At 41.3% G+C, this 27397-nt stretch overlaps 2 protein-coding genes across 2 annotated transcripts; both read left to right on the top strand.

Moving 5' to 3' along the window:
- The first annotated feature begins 792 nt into the window (after positions 1 to 792).
- Positions 793 to 14643, top strand: FETUB (fetuin B). The gene is made up of 7 exons (XM_025869285.2): positions 793 to 1092; positions 1429 to 1539; positions 3026 to 3113; positions 4989 to 5152; positions 5881 to 5982; positions 13214 to 13297; positions 14136 to 14643. The coding sequence occupies exons 1-7, from the start codon at positions 871 to 873 to the stop codon at positions 14517 to 14519; spliced, it is 1155 nt and encodes a 384-aa protein (XP_025725070.1). The 5' UTR covers positions 793 to 870; the 3' UTR covers positions 14520 to 14643.
- A 3243-nt stretch (positions 14644 to 17886) lies between these two features.
- Positions 17887 to 27167, top strand: HRG (histidine rich glycoprotein). Its single transcript, XM_073905520.1, is given in 10 exon segments — positions 17887 to 18009; positions 18011 to 18076; positions 19516 to 19632; positions 20469 to 20559; positions 21723 to 21814; positions 21816 to 21890; positions 23043 to 23126; positions 24844 to 24945; positions 26259 to 26771; positions 26773 to 27167. Coding segments are annotated over 10 exon segments (1593 nt in total). The 3' UTR covers positions 27103 to 27167.
- Positions 27168 to 27397: the final 230 nt, after the last annotated feature.

The following is a 27397-nucleotide window of genomic DNA, read 5'->3' as shown; positions in this document are numbered from 1 at the left end:
AGCTTTGTTTTAAAAAAAATTAAATAAGGCTAAATAGAACACTTTCTAGCCATGTCCCACAGTGCATTAGGAATGTCACTGATGCTTTATGCAGGTGATGTGAGGTTAGAGCCCTTTTCCTGATCTAACAAGAACGGTGAACACAGGAAGTCAGGCAGGAAATCTGAACTCACTGAACACGATTGGGACCGAACACTGTGTTCCGAACTATTAGTGTGGCCCAGGACATCAGCTGGAGGGCAGGTGCCAGGGGAGAAGGAAAAAGGTGACAGCCCACATATTCTGATCATGTAGAGCCCTGGACACAAACCAGAATCCATTCCTGACCTCCTAGGAGCCTTGACCCATGTGTTTATTATGGTTTCTTAGGAAAAGTTTAGGAGGGGCACCTGGATGGCTCAGTTGTTAAGCATCTGCCTTTGGCTCAGGTCGTGATCCCAGGATCCTGGGATCAAGCCCAGCATGGGGCTCTCTGCTCAGCGGGGGCCCTGCTTCTCACTCTCTCCCTCCCCCCTGCTTGTGTTCCTGCTCTTGCTATCTCTCTCTGTCAAATAAATAAATAAAATCTTTAAAAAGAAAAAAAAAAAAAGAAAAGGTTAGGAAACGAATTTGTTTACATGACATGTAAATATGAGATTGCTTCAGGGTCCAAGGTTAGAAACATTGGCAAATCCCATCCAAAGTACTGACTCAGGGAAATCCACATTGAGAATTCAAAGAGACAATGGGACATCGTGTTTCAAAAGCTGGTTACCGGTTCAGATTGTGATTACAAAACTGTGCACATTAACTTTACAGAGAGAGCGCTGTGAGCAGCCTGATCCCTATACCTCTATATCCTGACTCATCCTGGAACTTGTTCCTCACAGAATGGGTCTGCTCCTACCCCTGGTGCTCTGCACACTGGCTGCATGCTGCAGGGCTAGATCTGTACCCATGCCACCGCCCCCCTTATTTGTCCTCCCCCGTGGCTGCAATGACTCAGCTGTTCTGACAGTCGCAGGCTTTGCCCTTCAGGACATCAACAGGGACCGAAAGGATGGCTATGTGCTGAGACTCAACCGAGTGAGCGATGTCCGCGAACACAGACAGGCAAGTGACAGTCCCTTATCTTGGGCAGGTGCTTACACAAGCTGAGGAGGCCACCCAGGGGATGGGACCCCAGAGACATGAGTTGGCAGATGCTTTCCAAATTGGAAACCCTGCTAAGAACGTTCCTCTCTTCCCTGCCAGGGTGTGCTATGTGCTCTTGTTATTGTGCTAATAGTTCTCCTACTCTGACACTTTGTCTAGTGTCCAACAGGTTATCCAAAATCTCCACAAACATCAGAGACTTTGGCTCTGCCATAAAACAGAGACTTTTTGGCCAGTCTTTAGGGGTTTCTGCTTCATGTGGGATGCAGTACATTTCTCAACCCCCTCTCACAGGTTGACCTGGGATCTCTGTTCTATCTCACGCTGGACGTGTTAGAGACTGACTGCCATGTACTCACCAGGAAGGAATGGAAGGACTGTGAGATGAAGCACCTTCATAGATCGGTAAGTGCTTGTGTCCAGGCACTCTGGAGAAGCTAGGTGTTCTCTGACCTGGGTGAGGATTGCTCAGTGTGTGCCATCTCTTCATTATAATCTCTCAGGCATGGTTCCCATGTGGTTATTCCAATACTGTAGAGTTTAGTTTTAAAAGTTTAACCAAAGGAGTTTCTGAGTGTCCCACTGGGAGTCATGACCCCAGAATTGAAAAGTTGCCCCCAAATTGTTTTCTACCCTCAAGACCCTCCTATAGGCTCTGAGCTAGTGTTTGAATTGTGAGAAAAAATATTTGAGATGTAGTGCTCTGGATGTGTGTCTAAGGAAGACTGCAGAAGCAATGGAGAAGGGGCTTCTTTCTTGGTTTTATTTCGCTTTGTTTCCGTGAACACTGATATGGAATGTGAGGCTGGGGAGAGGGAAGGCTTACAGTATGGGGGCTCCCAGAGGTGCCATAGAAGGATTTCCTGGAATCATAGAACCTAAAAGGCCTCAGAATTCAACCTTTTAAAGGCGACTATTGAAGAAGCTTGAAAATAACATAGTCACCTGTCTTTTGATTCTCAATTATCCTGAGGTTATGTCCGTTAATCAGTATGAAACTTTATATTTTGAGTGCAGAACTGTGTTTAGAAATAAACTATTTGATCAAGATATCTTTTCTAGTCATTTAACCAAATTTGTCAAATTGCACCTATCTGGTTTTGAAGAGCAAAGAGTATGCTTTTATATTTGTTATAGTGACACTAGCTGCTATAATATATACCCTAAAAAGTGTATGCTGATTCCAACATGATAGAAGTTTATTTCTCACTCATGGAAAGTTCAAAATAGAAATTCCTGATCAAGAGGGGGCTTTCCTCCAGAAGTGACTTGGAGCCCCACGTTCCTTCCACATTGTGGTTCTCGACAGCCACCTTCAACTCGTGGTTTCTATGACTGCCATGCTTTTCTGCATCAGGCCATGGAAAGAGAAAGAGCATAGTGGACAGGTCACATGGAGAAAACTTCATGGGCCACCTGGAAATGGTTACAATCACTTCTCACCTTCCTATGGTTGCAACTCGATTATACACAGTCATACCTAATCTGGAAGGAGGCTGGGAAATGTAGACTCGCTGTGTTTCAGAAGAAGGCTGACTATTTGTTGATTTGCTGGCAGTTTCTCATACCCCAAACCGCCAAAACTGATCTTAGTCTTTCATTATTTCAAAAGAAAGTGTCCAGGGGCACCTGAGTGACATAGTCAGTTAAGTGTCCGGCTCTTGGTTTCGGCTCAGGTTGGTGATCTCAGGGTCGTGAGATCGAGCCCCATGTCAGACTCTGCACTCAGCGTGGAGTCTGCTGGAGATTCTCTCTCTCCCTCTCCCTCTGCCCCTCCTCTCTCTCTCTCAAATAAATAAATCTTAAAAAATGTTCAATCTAATTTTGGGGACATTTTTAAAAGTCAGAGTTTTTGTTCCACCATTTCATAAAATGTGTGTGTTTGTTCCAGGTTTATGGTCAATGCAAAGCAATATTTTATGTAAACATGCCAGCAAGGGTTCTCTACTTACCCGCTTATAACTGTACTCTTCGCCCAGGTAAGAGAGCACTCTGATTTTGTTCATTTTAATAAAATATGGAAAAAGAACATTAAAAAGGGGCTATGCCTAGAGTATACAGGGTTCTCCCATTCTTACTTCCTATTCATGCCAAGGCCATGTTCTTCTATCCAGTATTTGCCTCTCCTATGAAGTTCAACTTGTACCACTCTTCTTCCCACAAGCAATCTTCTTAAATAACCTGCTTAAATCCTTTATTATAGAGGGCTGCATTAAATCCTAAATGTTTAGTCTGTTGGAAATGGCTTCATCTCTACTCTGGTCCCCAGGCTCCCTTTCTATTCTCTCTGACATTATTTCCCTGACTATACCAACTCTGCACTTTCTGCAACTGGATGGATGCTTCGCTATTTTCCGAGCACACATTGTACTTTCCGATGTCCACATCTACTATTTGCCTCCTCCTCTGCTAAGGATGCCCTCACCCAACACCCTCTGCCCTTAGAACTTACATTCTTTGAGGACCCTGCCAATGTTGCTTCTTCCATCATGTTCTCTATTCCAGAAAGGAAAGGTGCTCACCTGTTCTCATTCCTATACAGATTTAGCCTAACCATAGAACAGAGACAACGCGCTGCCTTGATTTGGGTCTCCTATCTTCTATCGAGCAGAACATGTATTCCTTCTTGCTGCCTGCCAAAGCCCTCCCTCTATTCCTATTAAGTGTAAGGAGTCCCATAGTACTGTTGAATAAATGAACTAAGAATGAGGCTGAAACTAATGGCATTTCAAATAGGCACGTGAATTCGTTCTGGATCCTTCTTTGGAAAGCAAACATCCAAGGCATGGGAAAATAGGATGTGGCTGCTTGTCAAACTATACGTGAATGTGACTCCCCTGGTGGATCTTGTTCAAGTGCAGATTTCTGATTCTAGAAAGTCTGCATTTCTAATAAGATCCAGGAGAAAACAATGTTGCTGGATCCTTTGGGAGCTAAAGCAACAGAGCAAATATTTTATTAGCCACTGTTTAAGCTTCCTGGTTGTGAAGATGAGTCTTCAAAAATGAATCGGAGAACAACCAACAAGACAGATTGGGATTTAAATGGAAGTCATAGGTGACAGAGGTATGGGAGGTCAGGAAGTGACCCGTGGGGACGATGGTGCCGGAGTGATAAGCTATGGAAATTGCCTCACATTATGCCCAAATACATGCAAATAAACATACAATTGATCAAAACAATGTATTTGCTCTACAGAAATAACTTCCAGAAAAGTTCCCTGGCCTGACTTTCATATGACTTTTGCCACCCCCAGCTCCTCCCAATCAGAAATGCTCGCTACGCGTTTAGCATGATTATTCTATCCAGTCACACAGTGATTTGACCAGTATTTGTTTTCTGGCCCGCTTGTATTTTCTAACCGGGAAGGGTGTGCTTACCTGCTGTATGTCATTCAATAAGCATTTGCTAAGCGCTTACAATGCATTAGACGTTATGTTATGTGTTGGAGACTAAAAGGCGAATAAGACATGACACTAATGAAATCCCAACATTTTAAGACACTCAGTCTGCCTGACAGAGGCAATGATGGTGGCAGATACTGAGCTAACCGGGGGAAAGTTTTTATATCAATATAACACACATATATTTTTGGACACAATTTCTGGGGTAAGTACCTTTGTGTGAGGTGAAAAAATATTGCTTTAATTTTTTTTTGAATTATGAAAGTAATACACACTCATTGCAGAATACTCTGCTAACAGCTTTCTTTCTAGATAATGTCTTTTCCATTCATTTCATCCTTGCCAAAATGATTTTTTTTTGATCTCTGCTTCTGTTGTGGACGTATGATTTCTGGGATTAAAAATCATTAAGGAGTTTCCTTTTTAAACTTCTCTCTTTGGCGTCAACAGTTTCTCAAAGAAAGATTCACAGAATGTGCCCTGACTGCCCCAGCACCACTGACCTGTCAGATCCCAAGGTTCTGGAAGCTGCCCTTGAGTCTCTTGCAAAATACAACAGTAAGAGCACCTCAAAGCAGTATTCTCTCGTCCAAGTAATCCAGGCTTCTAGCCAGGTGAGGTTGAAGTGTCATTACACCAACAATGTGTCTCATAACTGTTACTGTCAGTTCCTAAGCTGAGAGGTGAATATGAAGGCATTCCTTTTAATTTGAACAGAAAAGCCTTTTCTTTATTCCCTACTTGGGTAGACCTGATATACATTCAGCCATGTTTCAGTGTCTTGAGTTATGCCATGGGATTTCCACCAGAGTTGCGGGACTCCATTTTACTTCATTGGCCTTAAGGTGAGAAGGGAAATAGACTCATAGTCTCCTTGGTTATTCACTATTTGCTGCTACATTCTCATATTTAATTGACCATGGACCATTTAGTAAGTCAATTTCTGCTTCTTCTTAAGGCCTGGAATGGATTGTGAGTTTTACAGGTTAGGGGAAATGAAGGCTCATTTGTATTTGGATGATGTTGAATCTATTATATAGAGGAAAGTTAATCTAAAAACTAATCTGTGGGAAGAAAAATCAGCTCACCCAAGGGAAGGTTTTTAGAGCCCTTTCAAATCCTTAAGAAGGGAAGAAAGTATGGTGATTATGTTTTTTAAATGACAAAATCACAGTGCATGCTTTGATCTTGGTGGGGAGTATAGGGACAGTAGGAGACCTGTGTTGACATTGACTTTGACTGAGGACATTTGGTTCTCCTAAATAAAATGCTGCCAAACCTGAATCATTTCTCCATATAGTAAGATTTGATTTTTTATTTCTCAACTCTCATCTCATACCAGTGGGTGGTTGGCCCTTCCTACTTTGTGGAATACTTAATCAAAGAGTCACCATGTACCAAATCCCAAGCCAGCAGCTGTGCACTTCAGCCCCATGACTCCGAGGTAAGTATTCCTGAATGTCTTCGTAATTTAAGATTTGTATTCACAAGTCATCTATCAATACTTATTGAGCAACAAATTATTACATGAGGTGTTGTAATGCATGAGATGCTTTTCTTTCCCTTAAGTAACAACTGACTAAATAGATATTGTGCAGGCTCAGATGCAATTATAAAGGATTTTATTTTATCATAACTGCAATTTTCATCAGCAATATGATGGCTTTGCAAAAAAAAATTAATCATAGGACACTGTAAAACATAGACGAATCTTCTCAGTGGTTTGTGATGGTCCTGCTTCTATCTGAACAAATCCAGTTACATTTGGAATACAGCATGGTATTCCATTCCTTGGACCACTCTGTAAGAAGGACAAAGAAGTCAAAGAGGCCTTCTTTCAAAGAATGCATTCAAGATGGGCAGGGCACCTTGAAACCATTTGAAACACACCTGGTGGGAAATGTCAATTGACACAATGTCTTGTAGCCCAATTGGGCAAAATGAGTCAAAACGCTTTTTTCTCCTTATTTACTTACTTATACTAACAGCTTCATTAAGTATAACTCACACATCATAAAATTCACCCTTTAAGGTATACAATCCAGGGGTTTTTTTCTTTTTCTTTTTTTTTTTTTTAGTAGATTCACAGAGTTGTGCCACCATCACCACTATGTAATTTTAGAATATTTTCATCAGCCCAAAAAGAAACCCCTCACCCAAGCCCCTGGAGACTGCTAATCTATTTATTGTCTATGACTTTGTCTTCTTCTGGACTTCCCATATAATGGAATCATGCTGTGTATGGTCTTTTGTGTCTGCTTTTTTCACTTAACATAATGTTTTCAAGGTCTATTTGTGTTGTAGCATGGATCAGTGCTTCATTCCTTTTTATGGCCAAATAATATTTCATTGCATGGATGCACCATGTACTGTTTATTCATCCATTAGTCAATGGATATTTGGGTTGCTTCCCCCTTTGCGCTCTTATAAATGATGGTGCTGAGAGCGTTTGTATACAAGTTTTTATGTATACTGTGTTTTCATTTCTCCTGGATATATAGTTTGAAGTGGGATTGCTGGGTCGCACTTTATGTTTAACCTTTTGACTGACTGCCAAGCTGTTTTCCAAAGTGACTGCACCAGTTTTATAATCCCATCTGCAACATATGAGGGTTTCAATTTCTCCACAATATGTTACTTGCAAATTATCGTTAGCTGTCTTTTACTATAGCTCTCTTATTGAGTATGAAGTGGTATCTCATTTTGGTTGTCACTTGCATTTTCCTCATGGCTAATGATGTTAAGCATCTTTTAATGTACTTGTTGGTTATTATCGTGTATATATTCTTTGGAGAAATGTCTCTTCAGATCCTCTGACTATTTTAAAATTGGACTATTTATTTTCTTATTGTTGAATTGTAGGAGTTCTTTACATATTCTAGAGACAATCCCTTAATCACATATATGATTGCAAATATTTTCTCTCATTCTCTGGATTGTCTATTCATTTTCTTTTCTTTCTTTTTTTTTTAAAGATTTTTATTTATTTGCCAGAGAAAGACACAGCGAGAGAGGAAACACAAGCAGGGGGAGTGGGAGAGGGAGAAACAGGCTTCCTGCCGAGCAGGGAGCCCGATGTGGGGCTCAATCCCAGGACCCTGGGATCATGACCTGAGCCGAAGGCAGACGCTTAATGACTGAGCCACTCGGACGCCCCATCTATTCATTTTCTTAATGATGTTCTTTGAAGTATAAAAGTTGTACATTCAAATGTACACTGTATATTCTACTGTATATATTTTTAAAAATTGAAATGCATGTTTTTCTAGTTTTCTTAATAATTACACACTTTAAAAATAATTAAATACTTAATTACATACTGTAATTAAAGATCTAATACCACCCTGCAACAAATAAATTAACATTTTTAGTAAAAAAAAAGTTTTTAATTTCCATGAAGTCCCTCTTATTTATTTTTGTTATCATTGTGCATTTGGAGTCATCTCTAAGAAATCATTGCCTAATCCAAGATCACTAAGATTTACTCCTATGTATTCTTCGAAGAGTTTTGTAGTTTTAGCTCTTATGTTTAGGTTTGTGACCCATACTGAGTCAATTTTTGTATATTGTGTGAGGTAGGAGGTTCAGCTTCATTCTTTGCATGTGGATGTCCATTTGTCCTAGAATTTTTTGTTGAAAAAACAATCATTTTCCCCCATTTGAGTGTCTTGGCATACTTCTTGAAGATCACTTGACCATAAATGTCAAGGTTTATTTCTGTACTCTCCATTTTATTCCATGAATCTATATAGCTATCCTTATACCACTGCTTCACTATCTTGAATACTATAGCTTTGTAGTAAATTTTGAAATTGGGATGTGTGAGTCCTATTTTGATCTTTTTATTCAAAATTATTTGGGTATTCTGGATCCCTTGCATTTTCATAATAATCTTAGGATCAGCTTGTCATTTTCTATTTCTATTTTAAAAAAGTAGTTAAAAATGTGATAAGAATTGCACTGAATCTATAGACCAATGTGGGACATATTGTCATGTTAACAATATTAAGTCTTTCAGTCCATGAATATGGACTGTCTTTCCTTTTGTTTAGGACTCACTCAATTTCCTTCAACAATGTTTTGTAGTTTTCAATGTTCAATACTCAGTTATTTGTATATCTAAATATCTTATTATCTTTGATGCTAAAATAACGTATTTGTTTCCTTAATTTTATTTTTGAATAGTTTCCTGCAAATGTATAGAACTACAATTGATTTTTGCATATTGATCTTGTATCCTGTAACCTTGCTGGACTCATTTACTCTTTCTAATAGTTTTCTAGTAGATTCCTTAGGATTTTCTACATACAAGATCACATCATCTGCAATTAGAGATAGCTTTACTTCTTCCTTTCCAATCTGCATGCCTTTTAATTCTTTTTCTTGCCGAATTTCCCTGGCTAGAACTTCCAGTACAATATTGAACAGAGGTGGGAAGAGTAGACATCCTTATCTTATTCCTGGGGAAAACATTGAGTATTTCATCATTGAATATGATGTTAACTGTAGGTTTTTCATGGATGCCTTCTATTAAATTGAAAAAGTTCTATTCCTAATTTCTGAATGATTTTTAATCAAGAAACAGTGTTAGAGTTTATCAAATGCTTTTTCTGAGTTAATGAGATAACCATGGCCTTTTTTCTCCTTTAATCTATTATTATTGTATATAACAATGATTGACTCTTGTATGTTAAAATAATCTTGGAGGCACCTGGGTGGCTCAGTCAGTTAAGCATCTGCCTTTGGCTCAGGTCATGATCCTAGGGTCCTGGGATCAAGCCCCATGTCAGGCTCTATGCTCAGCAGGAAACTGCTTCTCCCTTTGCCTGCCGCTCCCCCCCTGCTTGTACTCTCTCTCTCTGTGTCAAATGAATAAATAGAATCTTTTTTAAAAATAAATAAAAATAAAATAATCTTGCACTTTGGAGATGAATCTCAATTGGTCACGGTATGTAATCCTTTTTCTTAGTTGCTGATTTCAATTTGCCAGTATTTTTTTATAAGATTTTTCATTTATATTCATGAGATATTAATCTATAGTTTTCTTGTATTGTCTCTGCTTGATTTTCATATGAATTTAATACTGGCCTCACAGAATGAGTTGGGAAAATTTCCCTCCTCTTCTATTTTATTTTGGAGAGTTTGCTAAGGATTGGTGTTCATTTTCCTTTAAATGTTTGGTAGAATTCACCAGTGGGCCTGAGCTTGTCTTTGTGAGAAGTTTGGGGTTTTTAAAAACTATTATTAACAATTCAGTCTTTTTACTTGTTTAGTTCTATTCAGATTTTCTGTTTCTTTTAAGTTTTGGTAGTTTGTGTCTTCCTAGGAATCTGTCCATTTTATCCAAGTTACCTAATTTCTCAGCATACAGGAAGATGTTCATAGTATTCCCTTCTTATTTCTGAGAGATTGGAAGTGATGTCCCCTCTTTAATTCCAATTTTAGTAATATGAGTCATTTTGTTCTTGGTCAGTCTAGAGTTTTGTCATTTTTGTTGATCTTTTCAAATAATCAACTTGCAGTTTTATTTTCCATTTTTATAATCATCTAGTTCATTTATTTCCTCTCTGCTCTTTATTATGGCCTTCTTTTTGCTTGCTTTGGGAAGAGTTTTTTTTTTTTCCTGTTTCTTAAGGTAGAAGGTTATGTAAATGATATGCTATTTTTTTTTCTTTTTTAACAATAGCATTTACGTCTACAAATTTCCTTCTAAGCAGTGCTTTAGCTAATCTCATAAGTTGTGCATGTTTTGTTTTGGTTTCATTCATCTCAAAGTATTTTCTAATTTTCTCTGTGACTACTTCTTTGACCAATTGGCTATATAGGAGTATGTCATCTAATATTTGCAAAATTCCCCAGTTTTTTTAATCCATTTCCAAATTCATTCCACTGTGGTTGGAGAATATGGTCCATATGATCTCAAGTCTTTTAAATTTATTGAAGTTTGTTTTAAAATTCAACATAAGGTATATCCTGGAAAATGTTCCATGTACACTTGAGAAGCGTGTATATTCTACTGTCATTAGGTGGAGCATTCTGTAATTATTGGTTTATAGGGTCTTCTGTTTCCTTGTTGATGTTATGCATAGTTGCTCTATACACTATTGAAAGTGAGGTTTCCAACTATTATTGTTGACTTGTCTTTATCTCCTTCGAATTCTGTCAGTTTTGCTTATGTTCTTTGGGGCTCTGTTGTTAGGTACATATATATTTACAGTTTTGTCTTCCTAATAATTGGCTTTTTTATCATTATGAAGTGTTTTTCCTTGTCTCTGTCAACAATTTTTGTCCTAGAGTCAATTTTGTCTGATATTTGTATAGCCAACCCAGATTTCTTTTGGTTACTGTTTGCATTATATATTTTTTTCCATCTTTTTACTTTCAAACTATGTGCGTCTTTGAATCTAAAGTGTGTGTCTCAAAAGCCTTGTATAATTATTCAAGTGAATTTTCTCAAGGAATAATTGGGAAAGCATTTTCACCCTATTCTGTAGGATCTCTTCTTCTTGCTTATCAGTAACATCTTGGGCAGATCCCATAGCTTTCTGGTCATTTTCAATAATAAGAACAATTGCACTTAGGTAATTAAGATTCACTAGCAGGTCTGAAAAAAATCTGTTCAATCAATTCTGAATCAAAACTTCTATCTTATATCCAATGCAAAGCTTTTCTCTCTCTCTCCATAGCTTCAACCTAACTCAGAGTTTAGGACCTGCTGTGAGAAAGGGGGTCAAGGTCTATTCTTTCTTTCTCTCCCTCTGTAATCTTTTGCTTAATTCTTGCTCTTCCAAGTTCCAAGCAGAATGAAAGAGGAGAAGAAAGAAGAGTACAAAGTCTTTTTTATATAACTGCAGTTGTAGTTTTCTCTTGGTCTACCCTGACCCTCCATAAGACAGGTTCCAGTGCTGGTTCTCTCAAGTGGTACAGGTGTGGGTTCATCCAGGGGTCCTTTCCTGGAAGGATAATGTATTCTCTAGCTGAGTCCTTGGAACCACCCCTTCTCAAATTCAGCCCCCAGATTTTCACTATCACATGCCCTTTCTCTGGAAGATTGTCCGTTGGGTAGGTACTTTCAAAAAAGCCTCACCTACGGCATTTGCTTGTCCCAAGGAATTCACACATTTTTTACTATTCCAAACAGTGGAAACAGTGTTCCCTTTCCTGCCCTTTCTCCTTACCCTACCATAGTAGGCTCTTTTAGCCAAGATACTACCTTCAGAATGCTCTGAGAGAGAAGCAGATACCAATCTTCATAGCCCATACATCCCCAAACTCTAGGGTTCACATGTTAAGCTTGCTCACAAGCTCCCTCTTTGTGGTTCACCCTAGATTCAGCATGAATTAGAGTAGCTCAGCAAATCCTACTCAGAGTGGGAGTAGCCAGGCTCTACTTGGTACAGGTAACTGCAGTCTCTCTAGAAGGTTCTTTTAGAGAGTGTCCCCTATATGATTTGGTGAAGAATTGGAGAAGGGAAAGGCTGAAGCCCTATTCTCCAAGGACTTTCTACATTAATGGATTTTCCCATCTTAAGGAATTTCAAATCTTCTCTTTATATAGTCCAGACATAGGTGATAGAGTAATATTCAGGCAATCTGCTTAGCCACATTTTAGTAAATTCCATGTGAATATTCTTAAGAGTTCTTCTTTAGAAATTGAGGCAGCATTTTATTACAATATTCTATTTGTACTTGAATATATGTACACTCTATGACTCTAAAATTCCTCTTTTAGGAATTTACCCTAAGAAAGTAACTAAGAACTTGTTAATAATGCAGAAGAATATTAGTTAGTGATTATAAAGAAGATCACAGAAGACTATTTAATGCCATTAAAGGATTTTCACAATAGATTATTAAGTAACAAGAGAGGGTTATAAAATAATATATGTAATATAATCCTATTTATCTAGAAGAAAAATATATATGCATAGGAAAAAGGTTAGAGGAAAAGAAATCAAATCATTGTGGGACACACACACACACACCTTTCATGCAAGTACAGGTCTTTTTATTTTATTTTTGTTTATCCATATTCTAAATACTTATTATATTTGTATTAAGAAAACAAAATTATTTTATTTCTAAATAAAGAGAAGTTGAAGGAGCTGAAAGGAATTTTGTCTGAGAAAGGAAAACTCAGGTGGAACATACACAAAAAGCCACTACTATGTGAGAGATGAGAACAGGTTTTCAAAATGACCCAAGGGTAGAAGTAAGACCAAGAGGTAGATGTTCTATAGACACAGATTTCTGCTCAATACAAAGAATTTTCTAATGGTTTGTTCCTCAAGAAATCCTGAGTTTAGGGGCCCCTGGGTGGCTCAGTTGGTTAAGTGTCCAACTCTTGATCTCAGCTCAGGTTTTGATCTCATGGTCATGAGTTCAACCCTGGCATTGGGCTCTGCACTGGACATGGAGCCTACTTAAAAAAATAAAAATACGTTTAAAAAGTAAATCCTGAGTTTCACATCTTTGGAGGAAATTTAGCCTAGTTTGGGTGATTATTTGGTAAAAATGATCTAGAGAGAGTTGGCTCAGAGCCTACCCATAACATGGTAAGAACATAAAAATGTTGATTGGCTGTGTGTGCACACAAGCAGAAAGCAAGTTGATTTCCATTTATAATCACTGATAATCATAATACTCACAGGATGTTGTATTTTCTCTGTCTTTAGCCTGTTGGTCTTTGCAAAGGTTCTGTGACTCAAGGAGAAATAGAAAAGTTTGTCTCCGTGACTTGTGACTTCTTTGAACGACAGGTATTTTTCAATCTAATTGTTTGTCTTCTCATGAAGAGAGTAGATAATCTAAATCCTAACTGCCCTCTCCTTTTAATTTCCTAAAATCTGTGATCACCACTTTATTCAGGTTGCCCCAAGGTCACACCCACGGGGGTGGCTGGTTAAAGACTAGTCATACTTTTTTCCCCCCCCAGTTACAATGTGGTCCTACAGAATAAGTAAGACTCCTTCAGAAACAGATATCGTAGCTCGGATGGCTCAGGCCTCTGAAACATTAAATCCAGTGTTCCAAAGACCCTTACCCTTTCCAAAAGTATTTATTGAGTGTTAACTATGAGGCAGCCAGCTCTAGTTGAGAGTGTGATTGAGACAGGTCACCTTGTCCCAGTCCAGCTCTGCCACCCGTGAGGTGTGACTCTGGGCAAGTTCTTACCTCTCTGAGTCTTGGTTGCCTTGTCTGTAGAATGGGGTTGCAACACCGACCTTGTTCAGATCCCTGTGGGAAACAATGAGAGGAACTGGATGAAGGGCCCTGTGTGGGGCCTGGCAATGAATAAGCCCTGAATAAAGGTAGCTATGACTGCACTACTGGGAGTAGGGTGACAGCGCCCTGGGAACTTGGAAAAAGCCATTTAACCTTTCCAAACCATTGTTCAGCTCTGAATTTGTGAGACTTGCAGTCAAGCTTCTGTTGTCTGCTTTTGCTTTTTAACCCTTTAACTAGAGGTCCATCCCTCTAGCTGGTCTCCCTTTGAGACATTCCATCAAAAAGTCCCAGAACAGCTTAGCTTGGTACTAGTCATGGCAGGAGTCTTTCCCAGGAATGTTCCCCTATTTGAAAATGTTCTTATTTCAGGTTCCTGCCCCCGGAGGGGAAGACCCTGCTGTTAACCAGGGACCTGCGCACCTCCCTGGGCTGGAAGAGTCCCAGCAGAAAATCGTAACCCCTACTTCCAACTTGCCCCCCAAGGCTGTGCCTAAAGGATCTGTCCAATACCTACCCGAGTTGGATGATGAGAAGAAGCCCGAGGATGCTGAGGAAAACAGCCCTGTTGAGGCCTTTCCTGTGAAGCTGGATCTCACCACAAATCCTCAGGGAGAAAGCCTGGATGTGTCCTTCCTTTTCCTGGGGCCTGTGGAGAAGAAGCTCATTGTCCTGCCTTTTCCCAAGGAAGGACAATGCTCTGCTGAGTGCCCAGGACCAGCCCAGCAGGACAACCCTCTTATTCTCCCACCATGAGAACCACATAGAGGATTCCATGGGGGTGTAGTGCTCTGCAGGAGAAGAGAGGTACTGGGGAAGGGGGGCAGAGAGACAGCTCAAATGTAGAAGAGTGACAAATAAAGTATATCTTTTGATTCTTCTTGGTCTCATCATGTTATCTGGAAGTATAAATACTAAGACTACACTGTCTACTTGTACATGGGGCTGTGTCTCTTCTGAACCATCCAAGGCCTCATACCATGGACAGATGCTCTCTGCCTCCCCTGTCTTCAGTCTCTCCTGCTGTACTCTTACTGACTTTTAGCTAAGTCTCTGATATAGGGCCTGCCATACTTAGGAATGCTCTCTTCTTTCTGGGCAAGAGCACACTGTGATTCTTCTGATCAAAATGAGATGAAAATTGAAGGATATCAAGAGACTGAGATCCATCAGAATGTCATTCTCCTATTCCATAATTTTTTCAACACAATGTATTGGTCAGATATTGTTTGCACAGCCTTCAATCTGAGGGTGGAATTTTGTGTTGTTTTCTGACCTGTCTGAATAGTCTGAGTCCCGGAACTTGATAAACTCACCTATCAATAAGGAGTAGTTGGAAGAGACAGTTGCCTGTGGCCTGTGGTTGAGCCTGGGGAGAACCAAACATTGCTCCAAGTTGGGGAGCTTTCTGACTCCTATAATAGTTTTACTCAGAGTAGAAATTAAGAGCCTGATAACATTCATTCCCAATTTTTTTCACTTAAAAAATAATAGATGTGTATATAATATATATTATGTATATAATGTATATGTATATAAGGTTTATAAGATATGTATATAATGTGTATGTATACACATGTATATTATGTTTGGGTACATATATTTACACAAATATATGTAATACCTGCATATACATATACACACATCTTTTGAAATTTGACAGGTGTTATGGGTTGAATTGTTTCCCCACAATTCATATACTGAAGTTGTAACCCCCAGTATCTCAGAATGTGGTTGTATTTGGATATAAGTCTTTAAAAAGGTGATTTAGTTAAAATGAAATCATTAGTGTGGGCCCTAATACAACATGGGCCCAGATGAGCCCATGGACATGGATGAGCACAGAAGTAAGACCATGTGGGGCACAGAGAGAAGGTGGCCAAGGAGAGAGGCCTCAGAAGAAAGTAACCTGCTGACACCTTGATCTTGGACTTCCAGCCTCCAGGACTGTGAGGAAATTAACTTCTGTCATTTCAGCCACTCGGTTTATGGTACTTTCTTATGGCAGTCCTGGCAAGCTAGTAAAACAGGGAATTTGCAGGTGTAACTATTGTGCTCCAACCCAGCAGCTGTTTCTTAGAAGAGGTACATAGGCCTTGACAGCGTTTAAGAGCATCAGACAATATTCACACACTGTTACTCTTAGCTGCTTCCTATAGGAAGGAAAACGATTAAGTAGGGGCATCATGCCTAGCCTTAGACCCTGTCTCACTCAGAGTCCAACAAGAAACACAATGCATTACTAGCACTGTATGACCTTGAAGGTTCAATGAAGGAAGGGGAAGGGAATGCACGGCTTGTGTGAGCACACCTAAATATCAGCAAAACCAGAGGAAAAGCTTATCTTCATCCCCGGGAGCCTTCCCATCCCCTGCCTTTCCCTCCACCGGCATTTAGTTCCCCCCACAGGCACTCTGTAGTGGGTGTGGCCAGTACAGCAAGAATAGAAGACTTCATTAAGGAGCTCAGCTCATCAAAACATGGAAGTTTCTATGTTCATCTATAGTTTTCTCCCTGCCCCGCCCCAGGTTCGAGCCCCATAGTAACACCTTGGCCAGATTCCACACTATTCTTGTCATTCTAAATTTCAATGAAGAGGTCCTATTTCAGTGTTCAAAAGCTAGTGTCACTAATACTGAAAGTTCACTATCAAGCAAAATTCGAAACGTGTGTCTTCCGTGTTTAGCACTTGCTAAGCCAACCTGTGACTCTGGGAAGTGAGGCCTGCTTTTCATTTCCCCTCCCCTTCCCTTGTCTTCCAATTCTTTCCCTCCCTTCGGGGGTCTGTTTAGAGCCCAGTGGTTCTCAACTGTGAATGTATATTGGAATCACCTGGAAGTTTTCAAAGTACCAATACCTGGGTCCACCCCCAGAGATCCTGATTTAATTGCTCTGGGGAGAAGCCTAGACATAAAGATCTTTAAAAGCCTGTCAGGTGATTCTCAGTAGTATGAGAACCACTGCTATGGTCTTTAGAAATACTCACTGCCAAGAGAGCAGGAAGTGGGGAGCTGTTAGTCAAGGGACTGGTCACGGGAGGGAACCTGGGCCGATTCCCTCTGGTCCTTTCTGATGCTGGCCACTGCTGGTGGGAAGAGTGCGTACAGGAATATTGTTTCTCGAGAAGTGTGGGGGTGGGGTATCAGCTCACTCCCAGGTCTGACCCCCATGCTGAGCCCCTCCTAGGTATAGTCCTCCGAAACCCTTTTCTGGGATGGGCGTCAAATTACTTGACTCCTACCCTCGCCACCATTCTCTTCCACATAAACCAATTCTCTTTAGCACACTTTAGGGGCTACCGAGAACCGGAATGACATGGGGTGCCCCCAACTTCTTCTCAGATACACTAGTGATAATAATGATTATAAGAATACATAGCACCATTTATTCAACACCTGAATCTGTGCCAAGAATTGTACTAGTTACTTTGTATGTGTTTTCTTATTTAAGTATCACACAATCCTGCCAAGAGTTGTGAATCTCCATTTTATAAATGAGAAAATTAAGAATCAGAGAACTTTTACAGCTTACCCAGCATCACACAGTAAGAGAAGGGCAAGTTTGAAATTCAGATCTGACTCCAAAGTAACAGCCTTTTAATCCTTCTATTTTATTCAGATCTCAGTTCCTTTTCTGGTGTTAACCATTTAACATGTTACCTCCTCCTTAAACAATGCAGTTACAGCCTACTGAGGACGTTGGGCACCATAATCAAAGCTGGGAGTGATGGTGGAGATTTCTGGTGGAGACAGGCCCGCAGAGGGAGGGGAACTGCTTTACTTTTAACCCCACCTCACACACCAATGAAGGCAGTGCTTACGGTCAGAAACACTCTCTGAATTTGCTACTACTAGAAAAATCCAGATTTTGTGCAGATCACGGGTCTACCCACTCACCAGCGGCGTGTCTCAACTTTCTGTCCCCAGGGATCCACTAATCATTTACAGCATGTTGACAGATGTTTTAACCAGGGGTCAAGGTGACTCTCCCCGATTACACAACAGAAATGTATAAAGACTTTGTTTAATCAATTGTGTGTGTGTGTGTTTATGTGTTTTAGAAAGTCTATAAAATTCTCTGCTGTGATAAAACTATAGCAAGGGTTGGTGTTCACATTTTAAAGATGAGTGCCTTCAGGTTAGCACTGCTCCTCATCCCTTTAATCGCGCTGCAGAACTCCGCCAGGAGTCCTGCAGACTGCAACGCTACTGAGCCCTTTGCTGGGAAAGTGCTAGACCAGCTCAATAAAGGGACAGAGGCAGGGCTACCTTTTCCAGTTGCTGCAGGTCGCTGATGCCCATGTGGACAAAGCGGTGAGGAATCGGCAGGGCTAGAGCTGAGCTGGGAGACCAGGAGCCGGGGAAGGGGGGCGGGGGGGAGTGGTTCTGACCCCAAAGCTTACTGCTATGCAGGATGGAGTGGCCTTGGCTATGGTTTCCCGTTCAGTTTCTGCTGCTGATCTACAGTGTTCTTTTTTCCTTCAAACTGACATTTGCTATTTGTGTGTCCTTCATTATGAGTCAATCTCTAAGTACTTAGAAGCAGTTATGCCGAGCCAAGCCAAATGGTAAGTACCGTAAGAGAAGACTTAGAGTAAGCTGTGGGCAGGGCCTCAAGGAAAGAATCATTGGCTCACAGACACACACAGGCAAACTGGGTAAAATAGAACACATTCCCGTAGCCAAGTGAGTGGTATAGATGCTGAAGCAATCTAAGGAAAGGAGATCTATTAAAATTGGATGGGAGAAAGATGTGGGTGGGGAATCAGGAAGGAGGGTACCAGGGAGTAATTGCACATAAGCAGAGGGGTGCGGGGGGGGGGGTGGTTCCAGAAGTTTTATGTGGGCTTTGGAGCACCTATCAGGTTGGAAGAGAAATAGGCTTATCTTGAAGCAAAGAGAGCCTGCTGCTTTCACTTAATAATAAGATTATATGCTCATTTAGAGTAGATCTGAAGGCTTGATAGAGATTATGGAAGAAGGCTTCCCTCCCCACCCCACCCCCAAAATAATCTACCCTTTGGTGGAACCGCCAAAATCAAGGAGGACAGACCATGGAGCACCACAGAAGACAAGCAGAGAAATTTCTACTTGTTACAAGTATTAGAGATTGAGGCACTACAGGTTGCAGAGAGGAAGACGAATTGCAGGAATTTAGGATTCAACCAGCAACTTAGTGACCATTAGTCCCATTTCAGGTTCCCTGCCACATGTGTAGGGCACAGGATGGCTTGGCACAGTGCTACCTCTGAGTGGTGCTGAGAGGGTAAGTAGGTGGCTAAGGCAGGGGCACAGTGTGCCTGGGGAGACGGAGGCAGGTGACATGAACTAGGAAGCTCTTTCATGGGTTCGGGAGGGAGGAAATGAGGGCAAGTTGAAATCAAGGCAAGCAATCCAAGTTCAGGAATAGAGTTGGGTGAGAGGACATAACTGCACATACAGATTGGAGGCTGTCATCACTTACAGTTCTGGGCTTGCACCTTCAACACCTCCACCCAAACCCACACTGCTATTTAGTGGTTGCTTTTTAAAGCTTGTGGGCAGAAGCAACATCATGACCAGTTAAAAAGAACATTTGGAAGTAACTTTTTGAAGCTATTTATTCAGAATAAGTAGATCAAATGACACAAAGGTAGGACATCTGTGATGATTTGGAGAGGAGCAGGAATTCTGTTTCAGAAATAGACTGCTTTAATGAAAAAGCACTGGGCTCCCACATGCTATTCACCTGTTGCTCTTTTGGCATTCCTCAGGAATCTGTGGCTGTCTATTACTTAGTCTGGGATGTGAAAGAATCTGACTGTTCAGTCCTATCAGGGAGACACTGGGATGACTGTGAGCCCACTCTTTCTAAATGTGTATCTGATATAGTAAGTAAGCAAGGTACCATTCTCCTTCTTCGATCGTTCCCGACCTCTGTCTACTCTGCTTACTCAGGGTGGCCGAATGCCTGTGCTAACACAATGAGAAAGGAAGAGCAGATTCTACCTCTTGACCCATGAAGACTATGTTGACCTTGAGGAATAGTCTCTTGAGAGCCATACTTGGGATCCCGGTTCAAGACGAGTCAGTGGGGATTGTGCTCCCATGGGATAACATGCCCAGCTGTGAGCCCTTGGGCAAATCACCTGAAGTTGCTAGACTTTGGCCTCCTCCACTATAAGAGGAGAGGTTTAGAGTAGCTGGACTCGAAGGTCCACTCTAGGGATCTAGGAACCTCTGAACTTGTGAGTGTGTCCTATAAAGACCGGCCCCATAGGCAGGAATAGCCAAAGGGATTTACTGCAGTGATCTTGAGGAATAGGGTCTTGTTCTACATGTTGCTCGTGGGCACTCAGACACCAGATTCTCCAGCACGGGAAGAGAACGCAGAGATGACTAAGCATATACATAAGATTTCATTTCTAGAAAATAAGACGTTGACATACCTAGGACTTTCAGCACTTTTTCCCGTTGAAAATGTTTGGGATATGATCATGATCTGTTTAAACCGTTTCTCCCTGGTTCTCGTGAGGGTTTTGGATGCCTACAGCGATCAGCTCACAGAAGCAGACTAAGAAAATAGAGGTGGTGAAAGAGGATTTGGTGAGAGAAAACAAAGATGAATTCTCAATGGATAGTAGGAGTAAGTGACATCACTTTTTGTCCCCTCACATTCAACCCGAGGAAAGCAGTTTTCATTGACATGAACCCTTTTCTCTTACCGGTGATTGGACAGTGTAAGGTGATAGCGACACAATGTTTGAATGACTCTCAGCATTTCAGAGTGAATGACTATAACTGCACCACAAGGTCTGGTATGGTCATCTGTGAAAATGCTAATTCTAGATTAATATAGAATTCAATCATACTGTGGTATTCATCATATAATGCTAAGATAGACATATCAGAAATGGCCCCTGCCCTCATGGACTCAATTATTATTTGCTCTCTTCAGAGGAAATGGGAAAGGGTTTTCTTCTGTTACTGGTATGCCTTCTCTTAAAGAAATTCAATATATAAGAATAGAAATCTATGAGAGGCAGGACAGTGACATTGTAGAGAACGTAGGCTCTGAGGTCAGATTTGAGTTTGAATCCCCGCTTCCTCACTTATTAGTTGTATCATCTTGAGGGCAAGTTACTTAACCTCTTTAAGCTTTCCTCCTTTATAAAATAAGGATAATAATAGTATTAGCCTTCTGGATCCTTCTTAGAATTAAGTAAGATGCTCTATATAGTGCACTTTGCAGAATACTTAGCACTGAATTATTGATTTCAATATCTAAAAGTTATGTATTACGGTAGAGTTCACAAAGCGGTTACACAGATTATCCCATTTCATCTTACAAGAAGACCATACAAGGTAAAGATTATGATACTTTCTATTTTAGAGATAAAATAACTGAGGCTCCAAGAGGTTCAATGCCTTGGCCTTGAGAACACAGCCAAAAATGTGAAAGACATGATCTTATTTCACCAGTGTTGACTCTAAATGCCATGCTCTTTTTATTTTTTCCAAAAGAATTATCACAGAATTCCTTTAAAAATTGTCCATTTCAACATGATTCAATATACAACAACTTAATAGCCAAGCAACTCCTTCAAGAAGTCACCTTGAAGAAAGGTTGACCTGTATCTTCTCTCTCTGGGCAAAACTCTGTTAATGATGCCCCTCCCTCCTTGGAGAGACAGGAGGAGTTTAGTGAAGTATTAACACTTTGTGAGTGATGGGAAGGGTGTCTCAATGGAGTCACAACAGAGACTTAAGCATCAGAAGGATCTGAGTTTAAGTTTAGCTCTGCTGTTGACTGGCTGTTTTGATCTCAAACAAATCACTTAGCTTCTCCAACCCTCAATTTGCCCATCTGTAAAATGGAAGCTCTGGTTACTTTTGCCACCATGCTTATGTATATTAAGTCCCAGCGTTGACATTGCTGTTTCCAAGCTGGTACTGCAAAATTTTCATCTTCTTTCTCCAGTCTCTTCGGCACTGGCCAATACCAAAGACAGCCCTGTACTCTTCGACTTCTTAGAAGAGCCTGAGCTTTACAGAAAACTAAACCGACAAAGCCCTTGAGAAGTACCAACAGGAAAATGGAGATTTTGCCTCTTTCAGAGTGGACCGCGTGGAGAGAGTTGTCAGAGGGGTGAGTCTCTTCTCACGTGAGCTAGCATCTGAGGGCCCAGCTCCAACCTGGCTGGTCCAGACTCAGTGGCACGGGCCCTCTCCCCCGGCCTCACATGTCCAGCTCCTTTCTAACTGAGGGCCCTCTTGCAGCCTCAATAGAAAGGCAAGAGATACCAAAGAAACTGTTTTCCTACAGTTTTTTATTTTTTGGAGTTGTGGGGAGTAGAAATATCTACTGAAGAGGAGGGAAAACTCAGAGAGGAAAGAGGGAAAGACAGAAGAGCATTATTAGGGTTATGTGAGTCATTAAAAATCATCCCAGGGACGCCTGGGTGGCTCAGTCGGTTAAGCGTCTGCCTTCGGCTCAGGTCATGATCCCGGGGTCCTGGGATCGAGTCCTGCATCGGGCTCCTTGCTCAGCAGGGAGCCTGCTTCTCCCTCTGCTTGTGCTCTCTCTCTCTCTCTCTCTCTCTCTGACAAATGAATAAATAAAAAATCTTTAAAAATCATCCCATCCTGACCTCTTTGTATGACGATGGGAAACTGAGGCACAGAGAAACCGTCTCGGCACACCCGGTGACGCGGCTGGGGTGAGACAGCTCCCCTGCCTTCCAGTCCAGGGGCCCAAGTGCCTCCCACCCAGAGGGGTCTTACAAAGCAGCTCTTTGATGTCTATCTTGCACTTGGAAAATGCCAAGTTAAATTATGGTGTGTATAAGTCATGGAATGAATACGGCACAATTACTAGAGAGAATATGCACGGGGAGGAGTTCCTAAGGGGAAAAGCAGGTTAGGGAACGATACTTAGACTCTGAGCCCATTTGTGTAAATTAGATATGTGTGTATATGGGCAACATATTGAGGAAAAGGCTAGGAGAAACACATCAGATCTGTGGTAGAGGTACCTCTGGGAAGAAGAGATCGGGTGTAGGAAGGCTGAGTTTTCACACTGTGCTTGGTTATGTCTATATTATTTGCCCTTTTCAACGAAATAGCATTTACCTTATCACTTATGTGATAAATTTTTGAAAGGCAGCGGCCATAAGGCACGTATTGGTGCTTTTGAATCCCTGTGGTGCTTTACAGTCTCCTTGGGTAGTAGATATCTACTGCCTTTTTCTTTTTTTAACTTTTTATGTGCCTGAAACTGCTTTGACCCAATTTGTCCTAGAGAGGAGAGGAAAGAACCAACTACTATGTGGACTTCTCTGTGAGGAACTGCTCCAGGAGACCCCATTTTCCCAGGCACCCTTATGTAAGTATAATAAACGTCTCTGAAATACTAGGTAACGTTTAGAGACCACCCCCCATGTGTCAGGCACCCTTCCAAGTGCTGTACACATACATTATTAACCCTACCACCACCCTGTGAGGAAGATATTATTTTTCTCTCTCTTAGAGATGGGGAAACTGAGGCACAGGGAAGTTAAATGAATCATAAGAGTACGATTTTATAATAGGCACAATAAATACCTAAACTTAACACTGAGATTTTTTTGAACCCACTAGGGCTAAAGACTTAGCTAAAACTAACAACTGGCTTGCATTAAGAGCCTACACCATGGGTGCCTTTGTTCATTTCATTTCATTTACTCTTCACAGTGACCCCATGTGACAAATATGGAGTAACGGAGGATCAGCAGAGCGTCTTGCCCAATGTTCCATAACCAAGCTGAGATTAGAATCTGGTTCTCCTAATGCTCAGTCCAGTAGGATTTTCCCCCTAATCACTTATAAATTGATACTCATGTATCTGTAGAAAGATTTTATTAATAAAACTCAGCATTTGTAGGGTGACTTAGAGTTACAAAACACCTCCACGTATATTATTGCCTTGTTGGATCCCTGTGACAACCGTGCTGAGGAGAAGCAAATGTCTACCCCCATTTCCATGGGACAGAAGGGCCCAGAAGTTTAACCACTTGCCTAAGGGCACTTAACTAGAAAGTGTTACGACATAGGATTTTAACAGCGGCCTTCTGATTTCAAGTTCAGGATAACAACACGTTCTCCAGGGCCAGAAGAGAGGAAGCACTCATTAGTTCCTTTTCTGGCTGGTCAGTGTTCCCACCTGAAGCAGTTCTAGAACCCTGCTTAGTGGCCACCAGAAAAGCTACCTCCCTCTCCCCCTCCCTTCTTCAACAAATCCTTAACAACCCAGTGCAGACACATGGCAGCTGGAGAAGGCGTCTCAGTGCTGAATGTTTTTGCCGCATTATCTCATTTAACTAAGCCCTCCCACAACCTGAAGGTAATTAGAAATTTCCTGTAACTTGCCTAAACTCACACAACTAGTAAATGGTGAAGGCAGAATTCACAGAGCTCTGTCTGACTCCAAACTGTTCTCAGAATCTCAGTGCTTAACTGTCGCTTCTGGAAAAGCATTGTCTTCTTGTCCGAGTCTAACTTTGACAGCTGGGTGTAGGAGCCTCTGCGGCATAGGGATGCCAGCCAGTCATATCCTCTGTACTTGAGATAGGGCCCTAAGTCACTTTGACAGGGTCCAGCAAACCCATTTTCATACCAGTTCCCTCCTTTCCAGCACTTTCCTTCAAGGGTCTGGGTAAAGTTGTACAAATCCCTCTTCTGCACCACTCTTCATTCTCTCTAGGCACAGGAAACTTGGGTCTTCAGTGCAGAACGGTTGGACGAAAGGCAAGGTGTCAGTGATGTGGTATTTCTAATGACCCCCCCATGGGGTGACCCCTGGTGGTGGCCCCTCATGGAAGAGAACCACAGCAAGTTGAAGTGAACCACTTTGGAAACTGCACTTTCTCCAAGTATTGGCTGGGAAAGATGGTTAAATAACTAGCAGAGATATTTGACAATATTACCCTGATTTTTCTAAAGCTCATCTTCTTTCCCAGATGTATAAAAGTTTACAACACTAGCTGTGCACATTCATACCACCTGCACACACACACACACACCCATACATACACACACTAACAGGCTTCTCTCTTCTTTATAAGGTCTTTGGATTCTGCAGAGCAGATTTGTCCTATGATGTAGGAGTCTCTGACTTGGAAACCCCGGAAGACATTGCCATAAACTGTGAAGTCTTCAATTTTGAGGTGGGTTGCTTAAATAGTCTTTGTTATGAGCAGTGCCAGACTAAGAGATATTTTCATACACATAGTGTATTTTGTTCTTATAGCTCTGGGGGTGGTGGGGAGATAGGCAGAGAGATGAGAGGAGGCTGAAAAGAAATACAGAGAGAAGAGGCCCCTGGGGAACGAATGGGGTCCATGGCTGATATGACACAAAAAGTATAAAAAATTTCCAACTGGGGAGAGGTAAGATTTGTAAAGTAAAACCAACCGATCCAATCAACCTTTAATGAATTTGAAAATGGTCCTTGTAGCCAAGGCTCTAGTCCTGAGACTCAATTCCTAGCTTTTAGTATTAAGCATAGAACCTAAGGGGAATGAATTAACCTCAAACACATTAGATAAAGGTACATAAAATAAGGCACAAAGCAATATTTCACATCTGTCCCAGAAAGCTTTGTTCTGTACCAAGATATTCATCACAGTATTTCTCATGTCAGCAAAAACTGAAAATAATCCAAATGTCTATGTGCCAAACCATAGAATAAAGAGGGGAAGGGGCAAGGCAGGTTTATCACCACGAACATGGCTCCACAGATTTTTTTTTTTTTAATTAAAATCTGAACAAGAAGGAGCGTGAAGAGATGAAGTACTCATCCTTTAGGAGTAAGAGATGATTATACCATAAAGCCTCAGAACTCTGTTGAAGATGTAAATTATAAGGCATTAGTTTTCCAAGTGTTGGTCTACAGATAAGTACCATTCTACAATATAATTTCACCATTTTATGTTGAAATGAGAAAAGTAGGGATAAGTAAAGTTTTTCATAATACAACATTTATTGCATCTAAAGAACCACCCTTTACTCTGAGATATCTTTCTGACTCTTGTATCATCAAAATATTATTCTGATTGTGAAATAATGATGGTGGCAGATGATAGTTTTTGTATTTAATTTTATTTTTTTAAGATTTATTTATTTAAAGAGAGAGAGCGCGCACGCAAGCAGGGAAAGTGCAGAAGGAGAGGAAGAGAGAGAATACTAAACAGATGCCCTGCTGAGTGTGGAGACTGATGCAGGGCTTAATCTCACAACCCTGAGATCACGACATGAGTTGAAACCACGACCAGACGCTTAACTGACTGAGCCACCCAGGCACCCCATTGTTTGCACTTTAAGTGTCAGTTTGGCTGGGTAAAAGTTTGAGAGCCCTTTGTTGCTATCCTATTTTTAAAATTGATTTGTAGAATCCAGAAGCCATTGGTCTAAATTGAGTTGCACATCTAACTTCTTTTGTGTTATATGATAATATTCACTTTTCTGTATCCTTTACCAGGAATGTAGGAACATCAGTGGTATACCACACCATTTTGGCCATCCCCACCACTCTGGTGGGCATGAGCATTCTCTTGCTGGCAGGCCTCCATTTAAGCCTGATGAATTTAGAGATCACCATCATCCCCACAGGCCACACACATTTGAATGCCCACCTCTTCTAGAAGACAGACCACCATTTCAGGCAGAAGCTTCTCCACTGTTGCCCCCTCTAGGGTCAAGATGTCATCACCCCCACTTTGGCACCAGTGGGACCCATGGACACCCTCATAATCGTAGTTCCAGGGAGCACCATCCCCATGGACCCCCTCATCATAGATCCCCTTGTCATGGACCCCCTCATCAAGGACCCCCTCCTCATGGGCCCCTGCCTCACGGGCCCCCTCCTCACAGACCCCCTCCTCACGGGCATCATCCCCATGGACACCATCCCCATGGACACCATCCCCATGGACACCATCCCCATGGACACGATTTCCTTGACCATGGGCCTTGTGACCCACCCACCATGGGGTCCCGAAGATCACCAGGGTCCCGAAGATCACCATCGCCAGGGACATGGCCCACCATCTAGGCACTCAGAAGAAAGAGGTCCAGGTAAAAGACCCTTTCCCTTCCACTGGAGACAAATCGGATATGTTTACCAGCTCCCTCCACTAAAGGAAGGTGAGGTTCTTCCTCTTCCCGAAGCCAATTTTCCCAGCTTCTCATTGCCAGGTGACAACAATCCTCTAAAGCCAGAAATTCAGCCCTTCCCTCAATCAGTTTCTGAATCATGCCCAGGGACATTTAAGAGTGAGTTTTCACATGTCTCGAAGTTTTTTGCATACTTGCTTCCAAAATAAAATCTGATTTCCTCGATGGGGTAAACTTAATATTCTGACTTAAATCATAAATAAAATATGATCAATAATGAATACAAAATTCATGTATTTTTACCTTACTTTCATATTCAGGATAGGGCAAATGTGGGTGGGGGAGGAGATGGCATGAGAGAGAGAGACAAATGGAAAGGAGGGGAAAGATGTCAGTGCTACAAGTCAGTCACTGACCACTAAATCCTTGCGGCAAATCTCTGAGCCTCTTTCTTTCCTGGATTTAACTCCTTTAACTCTAGGGTCTTTCCTCACTGAGTACTTA

Source organism: Callorhinus ursinus, unplaced genomic scaffold (genome assembly GCF_003265705.2).
Source record: "Callorhinus ursinus isolate GAN/ISIS: 27379988/994484 unplaced genomic scaffold, GSC_fseal_2.0 scaffold1, whole genome shotgun sequence".
NCBI classification, from domain to species: Eukaryota; Metazoa; Chordata; class Mammalia; order Carnivora; family Otariidae; genus Callorhinus; species Callorhinus ursinus.
This window is presented reverse-complemented; position numbering and strand designations above follow the sequence as displayed.